This window comes from Chroicocephalus ridibundus, chromosome 2 (genome assembly GCF_963924245.1).
Source record: "Chroicocephalus ridibundus chromosome 2, bChrRid1.1, whole genome shotgun sequence".
NCBI lineage: Eukaryota > Metazoa > Chordata > Aves > Charadriiformes > Laridae > Chroicocephalus > Chroicocephalus ridibundus.
This window is the reverse complement of record NC_086285.1, coordinates 32,436,385-32,451,482: the sequence shown is the minus strand read 5'-3', so window position 1 is coordinate 32,451,482 and position 15,098 is coordinate 32,436,385. Positions and strand designations below refer to the sequence as shown.

Here is a 15,098-nt window from a genome sequence, read left to right as displayed (position 1 = left end):
GCGTTTGCACAGAAATCTGTGATATTTCTTAAAGACCCAGACAGGGATTACATTTGTGCCTCCCGCTGAAAGCTGTAATGCCACACTAGCTGAGCCATGTCTAACAGGGGCAGCCACCAAGGCAGGGAATGACCATGGGAAATTGCTTGTGAGGACCGCGACACTCATCAAGACTGTGAAATGGAAGGTGATTTGTGATCCTGCAGTTCTGCAAGGTGCTGCGTGCACTGTAGAGGCCAGCTACGAGTGTTTCAAAAGGACAGCTTTTAGAAAGAATAAAAACATTTGAGGCAGACTGATTGAATAAAATGAAAAAAGAAGGGAGAAAGGGCACACTAACATAGGATTAAGCAGAAATATTGGATGTTAGATTTGCTCCAGACACTGTTTTTTTCTGTCACATGTTCAACATATATAAAATTTTCACTACATCATTAAGGAGTTCCAAAGAAATCTGTTCCATGATGAATGGAAAAAAAAATTTGCCACGCGTCGAAGAATTACACTGAAAAATACCTCTGTGGAATGGCTTCCTGTTTCCTGTAGCAGCAGAATAATTCTTAGAAAGAGTTAAAGAAGAATTGTTGGTACTCATTTATATTTTCCTTTGTGTAACTGTATCCTGAAGACCTGCTTTGGAAAGATGGGTGAGTAAGGCAATATGGAGCCCTAAAGAAACTCCAACTGTATTAAACTTCTATAAGTGTTTCAACTTTTATTGCTTAGTATGGAAAACTAAAATCCTGGATTCTTTGGCTTATGTGCAAACTATTTATTTTTTTGTTCGGACAGGAGCTCATGCAATTGCAATAAAATTTTTTATAAAGCAAACTTAGAAGTCAGCAAGATTTTGACTGTAAGTTCTGCGTGTATATTTTGAGAAAATATATACGTAGGTGCCTAAGAAAATACTTTTCTTTAATCAACTCAAGATTTCTCGTGATCATACGCAAAGTAAGATGGGACTTACAATGGGATCAAAATTGGCTCTGACACCTTTGTGACTGAGAAGCGATTCCACTGAAATTCTTGAGCTTGCCCCAGCTTGCCCACTGACTTGGCCTATCCTTAGAAACTGGCCCAAATGGCACACTCTTTACTAGGCCATCTGCTCTAGTGAAGGTACATATTGTGGCACACTGATGTGGTCTGTTATAAGATCTACAAGAATTACAACAGATTCTGGCTTTCACTTTTTTTTTTAATGTAATGTCCTATGGGTGAGGAGTGGGGGCAATGGCACTATATATATAGGATGTCAGCTAAAGAAGAAAGACCATAAGGCTATACACTTGGTGAAGTCTGGAAATAACACCTTGATTCCCGCAACCGTTGGATAAGGTGACTATAGTGAATATTTGTAAAAAAAATTGAAGTCTCTTTGAATGTGGATAAAACATAATGATCGGTTATTAGAAGGATATTTGGAAATTCACAATGAAGATTTATTGTAATGATATCTGAAAACTAAATAATTGAGGTCTTTACGTAGAGCAGCCAAGTTTGTTATACCTCATTAAAAGTGTTTTACTCACAGATTCGAAGAATCATATCCACAAGAAAGTCTGAACTTTCTAAGCAACAGAATTATTAGCAAGAGCTGACTGCCATTTGGAAAACAGACATGCCTAGTCTTGCGGTGGAATGTACTGCTTGCTGCTTTAACTGCAAGGGACTTGCAAACAACCACCACGTGTACGCTGCTCCATGCTGCACGTGAGAGATGTATCTCCAGAACTACAAATGGGAATTGGAAGTTCCACTGGATAAAGTCCTATCAAAATGCAGCCTGTAAAGTTTCTTTAAGGGAAATCTTGTGTCTCCTTTCCTTACATAAGCTGTAATTACACAAACATTTGTGACTTAAGAGTAGCGCCTTCCACATGAAGGTCTACTAAATGGTGTAATTATTCATGTGAGAGAATTCATATGTTGTCTTCCATACTTGCATGGTTTGAAGAAATGACGTGTACGTGCCATATAGTTAGATCAATTAGATGACCTGGCAAAGGCACATCTTATCAGCATAGGTATCTTCAAGAACCTGCAGCATTAGCTATTGCAGTGTTATGAATCGGTATTTCTGATATTGCAATATAATTCCTAGACTGGTACTTTCAGGAGGCAGTAATAACAAAAAAAATTGGCAGCAACAACTAGTAGGTAATGGTTTAGGATGGTATATAATGTGTTTCAGAATATCCATAGGTTTTGCTGTGCCAGTTCATGTTTTTTTTGGGAGTGGATATGAGGCTGTTTTAAATTGTAAATTGCCCCAGACTGGGTTAGAAAGCATTAACTCAGTAAGCAAACAAAAGTTTGCTTTTATTAGAATGAAAAGAAGGATTCATGTAATTTTGACATTGTACTTGGGCTACTGTGCAGCTTTGACATCCATAATTGTGAATTACGGAAATGACAATGCTGTTTGTTCCAATTTTCAGAAATGATTCTCTAAATACATTTAGTGAATTGCAGCTCCAGAAGTACTTGTAATGACGTTCTCAAAAGAGGCACTCAGATTGAATTTGTTCAGTGATTTGGAACTGTACTTTTAACTGAGCAAAATCTTCTGAGGCTATTATTTAAATGACTTTAAAGAGAAGAAAAATTATGAAACAAAACTAGATTAATTATTAAGTCTGCAGCATTTGGTTGCATCGTCTCAACTGGTGCAAATAAGAGTAAGTGCATCAAAGTAAGCGTAACTTTGTAGTTTTGTATAGCCCAGGAGTTAACTAATTTTTTGGTACAAAAATTATACTCAAAAGCAGGGCATAAGGATTTAAATTAGGATCCTGCACAACAATGGGCAATGTTTTGGACACAGGGTAAGTTTACATATGAGTTCTGAGCAACTTGTAAATGAAAATAGGAAAAATGTCATGGAAAAAGTATTCTGTATTAAATGTAAAAAATGTTTGAAAGTGACTATTTCCGGGTAAATTTTGTTCTCGCACGTAGTTGCTGACAAAACAATAGGAACCACATGGAGACCTTTAAGCCAGCTCCTAGCTTGTGTCTCAGTGAACTATTTCATTTTGTCAGAAAATATAATTAACTACCAGGCATCAGAAACAATTAGATTAGGCAGATCAGCTGTGTATCAGTATGTACTGCTGGCCATTAAAGAATACAGTTGTCCTCTCCATAATATCCTTTTGCAACTGTAATGTAAAAAGTTGCGTATTTTCTTCACATGTGTATTTCAGATTAATGATATTTTCCTAGATTTTTGCTCTGCTACCAGAGTACTTTTCCCTGAGTTCATATCAACAATATCTTAAAAGAAAAAAAAAGCATTTTGCATTTAATCACATATCATCGTTGTGTCCTATTGATGTTCAGAAGCTCTAAAGCTTTTGTTTACGTTATTGATTTAAATCAATGTAGAGGAACTAAGTTTGAAAGAAATGCTCTCCCATGCAACATCAAACTACTCAGAAATAACAAGTTTTCTGCATTGATTGCTTGTATAGATGACTTCATTTTAAAGTAAGTAACCATGTACTAGTTGTTCTCTGCAAACAGTTGAATAACATTTAGAGGAAGGAAGGTGTGCAATTAAGAACATTTAATTTAGCCAACTTCACTATAAACTTATAGTGAAATAAATTTAGAAATAGGTTATTCTATTAGGTTGTGTGGTAGAGGCTTTCTGAGAATAAGCGTTGGAAGACGTGAGTGAAAGTTGAAAACCTGGAAATTGATAACTAACTCTAAGGGTGAAATTCCGATGGCCTTTTGGTCACAAATCAGTAGTGGTTCTTGTCACTACTCACTGTCAGTATGGATGTCACGACCTGAAAACCATCTGCAACTGCTAATAGAGCACTGCCAATCTGATTTCTTTTTTAAAATTCTTGTCTGGGAACTTCCATTGCAGGTATTAACTGAAAGTTCATTTCTGCCTGACAAATGAAGGTCCGTCAGCTTTTGAACTAAGCCAGGAAAAAATAGCAGGTGCTTCTTGCACATTTTGCCTCTGATTCTGACCCTACCCTGTTAGCAGCAGTTATTTGTATCACAGATATTCTGACCAGTCTCTTTTCCCTATTCTGTGACCAGTCCTTTTTTTCCCTAGGCATGCATCAAAAGCAAAAATGCCAAAATGACCACTTTTCATATTCTACACATAGGAGTTAGATCCTGTGTTTACTTGGTATGCTTCATCTCTCCATGATGCAGAGAGAAGGAAATAGGAACTCTGGCAGGACAATACAACAGCAATAATGACAGCAGCCCTTTCCTTAGAATAAAGCTGAAGTAACTTTTGAGGGTGGGGAATACTGCAATTAGTAATGATTTTTTTGTAAAAAGCCTCAGGAAAAATCTAAGCCTCCAAAGTCCGTAGAACAGTCATCTATAGCTTTGAATGTCTTTCCAAAGGGTACCTTCTACATCAGCTGACAACAAGCATTTTTGTCTAGCAGAAGATATTAAAGATGCTGCCTGAAGTTTTTGAAAACTGATGAAAACAGTTCTGAGAAAGAGGTATGACCCGCATCCCTCAAAGCAGTGTTTAACTGCCTACATTACTTGACATCCAAAGAACAAAGGTTTGCAGAAGAGAGACTGATAAGGTACTAATACCTGCGTGTAGGCTACATCTTCTGAAAGTGTGCCAGAATTTGTCTGGGAGAAGGCGGAAGACAGACAATATAGATTGCTGTATTTTTCATCAAGTGGTTTGTACCATCTGTATATATTTTATGTGTGCCTTTTGAGAGGGAAGGAGTGTAACTTAGATCCCCCCAGGCTTTGTTCTCTGCCTCTACACCTACCATTTGGCATAAGATGTAGCCAGTAGAAGAAAACTAAGGTTGTTGGGACTTTTTCCTTGTCTTCATTGCAACAGCTGCAAAACAGATGTAGGCGACATGAGTTCTGCCAAAAATCTCTTCCAAGTCTCCCACCCATTTTCCACCAAAGAGAAGCTAGTCAGGTGATGTGAACAGAGACCTGAAGGTCAGAAAGAGATGGGAGCTCCCAATCCTGGCTCTATAGAGACTGTTAAAAATAAATAATCAGAAACACTAGATTTACCGCTTTGGAAATTAAAACAACCAAAATTTCTAAAATTACTGTTCCAAGTAGCATGATGTCAATAGGAAATAAAAGGCAATCTGTACATGAACCACAGGAACATTGCAGCACAGTCAGATGTCACCAATTCATAACTGGTGTCCACCTAACTGGAGTCCATCTAAGGTGGTTTTAGATATATTTTCAGTATTTCAAATGCGTTAAGCAAAATACCATTGTCTTGCTGCCCAGATCTTTGCTGAAACAGATTTCCTAGGATTACAGTTCTGTTGTGTGAACCTCAGTACTGAGAGAGAGTCAGCTTTCTGTGTACCTGTCTCAGGTTTCTCTGTCTCTCTCCAACTTTTACTTTCAGCAATATTTGAATATTTCAGAATACCTTGACTATTACAAATGCATTCAATGTCACTCACAACAAATTTAAAACCTGCAACTTTTCCACTGTGTCAGTCTGCTGATGAAATCATACTGCTGACAAAACCGTGGCTGCCAGGCACTTCCAGTCCAGCACTGGTTTAAAGGTAGTATCCCACAATGGCAGAAATATCCAAGCATGCTTGTATTCGCACAGGGTCTGTGTGGGCTAGCATTGCTAGCTGTGCTGAATCCTCTGTGCTGGTGAAGACGAAGGACAAATGCTACTCATGCAGTTACATTTCCCTTTCCTTACATCAGTATTCCAGGAACCCGGAATTTAGATGCTAACCGCATTTGCAAATTGGGAACTCAGAACCATGAGTATTAACCTGAACGATGACTTGGCTCATTATGGTTTCACTTGGCTCATTATGGTTTTACTGGCTGTACAGTAATTCTGTTTTCCTCACAGAACCATCTGCTTCCAGAAAAGTTGCTTGTGTTATAAGTCTCAGTCACTTATAGAGTCACTTATATCAGTAACCTCCTGAGAGACATTTGGACGGGTACTCCTGAAGTTTTTCCCTTGGACCATTCACAATAGCAGTAGCTACCAAGGTTTTGCGCCTTTGACCCCACTTTCTGTTGCATTTTCAGGCTTAGGTCTTCATTTCTAGTGTTTCATTTTCAATATGGTGTCAGTGTCATCTGTAGGTGCATTACTTTTATTTAAGGTTGCAACCTTTAGTTTGGAAACCAGTGAGCCACGGATCTTTCTTGCAGCAAGTACTGACATGGGAAGACTTCTTGGCTCATGGTCTCACACGGGCACAGGTTTACCAAGGGAGTTAAGGGAACTTTAGCAATGACTTGCATGAAATAGATTTCCATACTGTACTGCAGATAAGCAGTATGTACACCCACCTGCATTCAAACATGTATGAACGTGTCTGTGGTGGTATAGGATGGTAAGTCAAAATGCTAAAAAATATGAGTTAGGTATCTCTTTTCAGTGATTCCCTGGAATGCTGATAGGGGCGTAAGCATTTAAACTCAGGTCATCTATACAGTATTTGGACCTTATGATGAGGTGGCAGACGAAGAACTTTCAAGGAAAAAAAGCAACATGTGTGTTCCTGTGATGGCAAAATGCAGAGAAGTTATCGTGACTCTAGTTTGCCAATTAATACGAAGGAAGAAATGTGAACTTCTAGGTTTCAGGCGGTGAAGTTTTCTATGGTGACTGGGTAACGCACTTTGTCCCCATGCTGTAGTCAATGGGGTCCTATCCTAGAAAATCCCTATTTGTGACTGAACAGCTCCCAAACCCCCTCACCAACATTGGTGGATACCCTCAGTCATAGACACCAGCAGTACAACCATGTCTGAAACGAAGTTCTTTGTGTCATGTCAGCAAAAGTTGAGAGGTTTGGTGATTCTAATCCATTAGCTTTAAAACATTTTAAATTAATGACTGTATCAAACATCAACAGTTCTCATAAAAGAAAAAAAGGTCCCTTCCAAGCAACAGAGTAACTGACAAAAAGTGAAACCATGGATAGTTGACTGTAGTTTTGAAACCAGACCCACTGGCCAGTTGGACAGTCTTAGGCACGTCGATGATTCATCTGACACAGAGTCCCAGGGAATGATTTCTTGCCGGCCTGTTCATTTGGATGTTGATGCAGGTTTCTATTTAAATCCGCAGCTGAAGTGTGAATTTATCTGTGACATTTTTAAGATGGCTCATGAGGCCAGAATTTGACTAATGATACTCCTACTGATCTCCTGCTAATTTTGGATTTATAGGTGTTGTATCATACCCAAACTTATAAATGTCTGGTCCTGTTTTGTTTTTTTTCTTGTTTTTTTTTTCCTTTCCACTCTCTCTTTCTCCATTTTCTATTTTTTCTTTCTTTCTTTTTTTTTTTTTTCTTACAGTTTGATCTCTTTTCATTTATTTAAACAGACTTCACTGACAACAACAGAGTGATTGCCACTGAGTTCAGTACTTTGGCTCAGGACCAAATGTACCTGTTTCTGAAAGTAAGAGGAATGAGGAGGGTGGTAATGAAATTTTTAGTAAAGCTCCTCTGATTGTGGCTGAAGTATTTCTTAGGTAATGAGCTGTAGTGGTAGCAATTTCCTATGTGGATACCAACTATGGCATAACCTCCCTACCTGCGCCTTGGCATGAGTAGGAGGAGATCCCATTATCACAGGGGACGTGCTCACCAATTTCTTTCTGATGTGTGTTGAATTTCCTATGCTTTGTCTGTTACCTTTCTCTGAAAGTGTAACTGGACTAAGCCTTAAAGTGTGTTCTTTAAAACAGAACTTTGGCTTAAAGTATTAGTGAAATGATAGGACAGAGGGATTCTTGAAGTATTACTCATTAAGACACTAATCAAATGATACACATCCTGTACTGGTTGGATGCACTGAGAGTTGCCAGAAGTGGGAAGGAGTTGAAGCTTTGCAGAAACTCTACAGAGAACTGTTAGGAAATGAAACACTGCAAGGTTTTAAGCTAAAGTTTGACGTGCGTGAATGGAAGCAGCAGCTCATGCCTGTCAGAATTACTGCTGCTTTCCTGATTCACAGTGAAGAATCCGTAGGTCTGAAAGCAGGGGTGGGTTTCTGAGAGAAGAAAGTTTGAAGAATGTTAACTTAAGCACATTGTTATCTTTGGGCTTGTTTCCTATTTAGCTGTACACTTGTCATTACTTCCTTTTTTTCACCTTTTTTTTTTTCAGATTCCCAAGAAGGAAACTACAAGTCAGAGGTCAACAGCAAACCCAGGAAGGAAAGGACAGCTTTCACCAAGGAGCAAATCAGAGAGCTAGAAGCAGAATTTGCTCATCATAACTATTTGACCAGGCTGAGGCGATATGAGATAGCAGTAAACCTTGACCTCACTGAAAGACAGGTACTGATGCAAAATAATGGACTTTAAATGCTTGCCCAATATTCACCAGTGGTTAGTAGCTCCTCACAATAGAGCTCTTGTTTATGTTACTAATGGGTATCTTGACATACCAGATTGAATGTTTATAGTAAAATTATATACATTTATTACCTCTTTGCTATGCAAGTAATTTATATTTTTATATGTATCAGCTACAGATTAGTTTCTTCAAGTAGACAGAGATGGGTATCTGTTAAACTGGTGCACATCTTTTCTAGTCTGTCCACACTGATGTGGCTGAAGAAGTGGTAGGTCCCAAATACTGCCATGGATAAGCAGTTGATCTGCCTGCATGCAACAAATATGAGCATCTTGTTTTAGTCTATGAAATATATGCAGTTGCCAGTTGTCCAGAGTTTCTGAACATCCTGTTTCCAGATGGCAGCAAGAACGGGAATACCAGCAAAACTGGAATACAGGCATTTTTAACCACTTTATCTTACCCTGTGCTGTGAAAGCAGAGGAGACGATGGAATTTCTTATCACTGTTATTGGTTTCCTGCTCCCCAAACCCTGGTCGGGGAAACAATTCTGCACGTGCTCAAGTTTCATCATGCATGTTGTCACATTGATTTCTAATGGAAATATTCATGTTAAGCATGTACTGAAGTGTTTCAGGATCTCATCCCAACACACTAAATAGATAGTCAAGTCACATTTCAAATAATAATTATATCAACATACACTTTTAAAAAATGTGTTTCAGGAAAGACATTTAGAATACCAAGTATTCAAGTACACAAAATCTGATGAAATATTGCCTACATTTTTATCATTAAAATTGAAAGCTTTTTGCCCGCTGATAGCCATCCTTTCTTCAGGAATCTATATTAGATTGAGGGACTGCTTTAGGTACAATCAGTAAAATGAAGACATATTCCAGGGAATGTGTCAAAATAGCACCATGCTTTGTGAACTCTATGTATGAGAAATTTTGCAGTTTTCCTGAGCTTCATTAACACCTGCTACAAGCAGACGCCTCAGTGAAAATCCAGCCTTTTCTATACGTATGAACACACATTTACTCACACAAGCAAATGAAACAGGTTTGTTGTTTTTTTTTTCTTCAAAGGCTTCTAGAGAGTGGCTGTCCCTTCCAGCCTGAGCAGCCAGTAATTTCTCTTGTTTGACTTAAACACATTGCCAGGTTCCACTGGGGTAATTTTCAGTTACTTAAATATGTTTGTTATATTTGTAAAGCACAACATTTTTTATCAAACAATTGATGAAGTTGTGCCTTTTTCATTTCTACTTCTGAGGTAAGCCGAGACAATTAGATTAACTTCCACACCTGATTTTGACCACTAAAAGGGAGGAGGAATGAATTTTTGTCTCAGTGACACAGGTAGAATCGCTGTGGAACTGAGCAACAATAAATAAATTTTAAAAGATATCTGCTGGTCAATTTGATGGGAATCAGTCATCTGAATTCAGAAAACATATATTTAATAAAGGTGAATTTGGCCTGGAATTTAACTATTCTCTAGTTAAAATGTAATAAGATGATATAAAAATAAAGAATAAATTCTTTATTCTTTTCTTTAAAGATCAGGTTGAGTAGTACAACTAGATGAATAGGCACAGGCAGTTCACTATCCTAAAGGAAATAGCTTAAAAGCATTTCACTGCCAAGGGACAGATGAACATTGAATACTGTCTCTGGGGGAGGAAAGGCAGCCTGTGCTACACAAGTGCAGAGAATTCACATAAGTCATGGGATCACTTGCTGTTTTCTACCTGTCACATAATGTTGGTTCTAAGCATTCTGGTGATAACTGTGATAATTTCTACAGAATTATAATTAGTCTATCTAATTATGTAATCTAATTCTTCTCTGCTTCCCCAGATTATCACAGAGTGACAAGTGAGCTGCTAGAGATAACTCCCTTCCTTCCTTCCTTCCTGCTTTCCTGCCTTCCTGCTTAAAGCCACCCTTGCTTAGAAAAGGAAAGCGTTACGATTTTTAGCTTGATAGAGTCCGGTGCTGTATCTTGCCACGATAAAATGGTCTGAGAGAAAAAGTAATGGTAGCATAAAAACTGTACTGTTAATTGAAAACAAAGAGGAAATTGGGGACATATTTTTCAGTTTCTGAATCATACTAAGCCAAGTAATGATGTAATTTCCAATGTTGTCAATTAGAACTGTCTCTTTTTTAAATCAAATATATTGCTGTGATGTAAAAATGGTGTAAATAGGCATGGAACTGGGTGTGCATTTCCATGGTGTATGAGAGTCTTCAGAAGCTGAATGCAGTAAATCAAAAGTCTTGACTCTTCTTGCATACTCGGTTTACACCAGTATTCCTTCAGTGACTTAAAAAAAATACTCCAGGGTGAACCTGCTTCTTTTTTTTCCAGTTAAGAGACTGAACTCATATTCAGGACCTGTCTTTCCATCATTAGCAGAATGAATGATTATTCTTGAGTGGGATAACAGCACTTGCTTGTTTACGTCCTACTGTTATTACTTTCTTTTACTAGCTGTCCCAACAGATCATATTTGATACCCATCTTAAACAGATGCAACAAAAACAGTCGTTTCTCTAAAATTATTATGACTGAATTAAAATATATTGATAGAATTCCAAAAAAACATTCTCCAGTGAGGTTGCACTTTTAGAAAATTGCTATTTCTGGAACAGTTTTCCTTTAGTATTTTACCCCCAAAGGCTGCACAAAATGGTACGTGATAGGCATTGATTGTTTGAAATAAGTGAACACACAAGCGATAAATTCAATCTCATCACAGGTTGTGGACCTCTTTGTCTTGGAAGCTCTCTTGATCTCTCACGAAACATTAAATCTGCACACAGGGGACTGAAACTTGCTTCAGATAACACAATGACAAAAACCAGCCGTAGGTATTGGGTGAACTAACGTATCTGCTCAGAAAATAGGTTTGAGAGCAGACCTAACCCCTGATGGAATGCATTGTTTAGCATAAATGTTTTTACTAGGTTTTTAAAAAATGACAAGCGTCATATTATTCAGAGCGCAGAAGAACGAAAAATAATCTGGGGAAAGTATTGTTGGGTCATCCCAAAGTTACAACTTTCAGTTATTCCCCAAGATGTGAGATAAATCACGGAGCCTATTATCTTAAGAAAGCTCTATCTTCCTCTTGACTATAGTGATAATTTCAACCATACGCCGCAGCTTAAAAGAGGCACTGACCAACTAACACTTCATAATTACCTTTCTGGCATTTAAACAAGCTGTAGAAAAAAACATATGTCTGACCATATTTAAAAAGCTATATAAGGGTATTAAAGTTTTCTACAGTCATCAAAGTAAGGCTCCATTTGACTTTTGAAACAACTTACAAGATCAGTTCAAACATAAATGACTCATGGAAGGCCATTTCACAAAAATAATAATGAAAAAAAACCCTCACAACATATGGATCAGGAGAAGGAAGTAATCCTATCACTCCCTAAAAAGGAAACCTGAGTTACAAGACAGGAGGATGAAATGAAATAAGTGCCTCAATTGCCTAGATATTAAGAGTGTACTTTGAGAGCATTATAAGCACATCTGGCGGTAGGATGGCTCTATTATGGTATTGTAAGAATTCCAGCACTATAGGTACATATAATTCCTGCTCCATCTCTTATAGAGTGCACTCACAATCCCTGCTCAGCCAGCAGTTAATAATTTTCAGCTGGCAGGCCTCTATTATATTTTAGAAGAGCCAGTTAGACTAAAAACTATCTTAGCTCCCTAGATATTTGTAACCTTGACAAGCGCATTCTTGGCTTTTTTGTACATCCAGATAAACCTGGAGAAGGTTCGGTGCAAACTTTTTAATATCTCACTGTGGGATGAGGAGAGGAAGCAGCTGCAGTGGGGTATCAGAGGCGTGGCAAAATGGACATTTTTATGGACTTGGTCCTGCCAAATATAGAAAGAGTAGGAGATCTTTCCACCTCGCAAGATCTTTTTGCATGGAGCTAATCAAAAGAGTAATGTTGCAGTTCTGCAGGCTAGCTAAGGTTACAGGAATAAACAGTCCAAATATGTAATGCTTCTGTTTGCCAACATAAACGGAAAATCCCACCTAGTCAGATTAAATTCTGCTGATGGCAATGAGAAGATTTATTTCTTCTTAACTTTAATTTCCAATACCCACCCAGAAGCCACCAATCCTTTATAAAAGGCCTGAAGCCATTGATTTTGCATAGAAAAGGACAAAACTTTGTCAAAATAAAGTGTGCTTTTGCATCTGTGTTGGCTTCCATGTATGTGGTACCAACACAGGATGAATGACAAAGGAAGACGCTTTGTAATGCCTTTTTCTACCAGAAAGAGAAGCAAGCAGTATTATTATTTCAATGCATTTGGGCAATGTTGGTATAGTACCATAATCCACACTGTAGCACTGCATTGTTGTGACTATTCGAATAATAAAGTTTTCCATTAGAAAAGTTTCCTCCAGACCCGCTTACTTCAGTCCTTCATCACAAGTGACTTCATTAAAATCCTTTTCAGCATCACAGAGCTCAGGACAGGCCAATCACTGCATTTTTTAGACTTGACTGGTAAGGTAAGAGTATCTCCCTTTAGTCACCCGGGTGAGAAAACAGGGAGTTCAATGTTCCTCAATTAGGTGTTTGTTCTGAACCACCTCTGGAAGAGTAAATGTCTCTCCATGCCTCACACAACATGACTAGTTTCCCACTTCAGGAAGTTAGATTTCTATGGTTAGGTGGTGAAATTATTCCCCAGTATCCCCCCTATATACTTTCAAATAAAATCAAACAATGGATTGACAGGACAAGCTCGACCATATCTGTCTGATTTATTGTGCTGTCACATCTTCTCTGAAAGGCAGCTGCTCATTCCAAGCTTCCATGTGTTAAGCACTCTCTACACACACTATAATAATGAGCCAGTGTGGCTTGAAATCCTTTGGATTGTTTGTTTTATTTAAAGTAACACTCTTAATAAAATAAAGCTCACTAATACTTTTATATTTGTCTCGAGCAATATAAATACCAGCAGTAAGAGTTACTGTGCTAACTCAGGTTGTTCTTTCTTAGGAAAGAACGCTCCTGGCAAACTTAATTATAACTTGTGCATCATTTTGATTTGTATGATAATTCTTTTTTAAAAAGTACATGGCAAAACTTCAAACAGTATATTTACTTTTGCAGTATTGATTGAATGTGAACAAGCAATTCCATGTGCAAAGATCCAAGTGCCTCAAGCTGTTAGTTGTGAATCGACCCTACACCTGCAGGGAAACCCCATGAGGTTCTGGGTGGGGAGAAACCTCCGTCTGTGCCAAGCAGTATATGCGATATAGATAGAAATATTAGCAGCTCATACGGCTACTTTTACAAAGTGAGCAAGGCTCTGCTGTCCCCTACACCTACCCTTTCTTAGACACAAGTGGAGAAAGCTGCATCCCCTTCTGTCCCCTTTTTAAGGAGATAGGAGATTTTTAGGCTTGTTGTTTATGGTCATTTTAAAAGACAGAGAGAAGAAATCAGTGAGAAACAAACGGTATCAGAGAGGTACACATGAACATGTAGAATAAAGGATTTTTTTTTTAATGGAGGGCATTGGAAAATGTAGAATCTCTTTCTGGTTTCCCTAGTTTCTTCTCTAAGGCAGGCTCTGCTGAAAGCAGATGCAACTTCTTGAGGCTTACTAGCTTTAAAAATGGATGTTGATTTAGAGGCTAGTTTACCTTCAAAAGACTCAGGACTGGCTTGTTTTGGAAGGTAAAACGGTCCCTCCAGATTTGAAGACATGAACTGTGGAACTAGTTTAAGTGAATACAAATGAGGGTGCTTCTTACTTGGGCAGGGAGATGGCTTCCACGGCCATAGACCCCAGGAGGATTGTCACGGCCAGTAGCTGGGAGGGTTAGCTGTTTGATCATGAAATTAATTTTGAAGATTGTTGGTGGAGAAGGTAGCGCTTCTTTGGATGGAGTAGAGGGAGGTAAACTGAGTGCTTTCAAAGACTTCTGAATCTGGAATGAAATACTCCTATCACTGTTCTCCTCTGAAATATAATGTCTATTCCATCCCTGTCTAAACGTGGGAGGTAGAAAGGAGAATGTATCACCTAAGCAGTACCCAAACCTCAACTGACTTCTATGTAACGAAAAACCAGAACTCACTCCTACACCTTCCTGGGTGCCAAAAGCTCCAGCTGTCCTTTGTACACCTGCCAAAACCTCCCCTTTTTCTCAACAGCTGCTGCAAAGTACTTGCGCGCATTCAGTGCAAAGTCCTGTAACTTAACACGGAGCAGATTGCTTCAAATCAGTGAGCAGGTGACACAAGCAATTTTAATCAGAAGGTTCTGGTACCACTCATTAATTTCCACAGAAAAGTTAATTTTCTCCAATTCAGGTATTTTGGTACTATTTCATAATAACTAAGAAGACATTTAATACACAGATCTATTTAAACTGGTTTTAAGCTCAATATGTATTTAAGATTTTTTAAGAGTGTTTTTTTTGAATAGAAATTGGAATTCCTTTAAATAATATAAGGAAGAAAATTAAGTTTAATTGAATAAAACCACCTTAAATTACTCTCCCATGTATCCAGCATGACTGAAATCCAGCTGAACTATTTAAAATCTCGTGTTATCTATAGTTACTGAAGTGAACTCTGACTATCATTTCTGTAAATATTTTAAACTAATAGATTTGATTCTTCCAATCCTTATATTTATTCACAGTCTATAATAGGAAAATAAACTTTTCT

General features: G+C 38.0%; 1 protein-coding gene across 1 annotated transcript in view; it reads left to right on the top strand.

Moving 5' to 3' along the window:
- The window catches only part of MEOX2 (mesenchyme homeobox 2), a 52,767-nt gene that overhangs the window by 30,748 nt on the left and 6,921 nt on the right, over window positions 1–15,098 (top strand). The window contains exon 2 of the mRNA XM_063324942.1: window positions 8,160–8,332. Coding sequence (XP_063181012.1) covers window positions 8,160–8,332 — 173 coding nt within the window. The remainder of the gene's footprint in view (window positions 1–8,159; window positions 8,333–15,098) is intronic.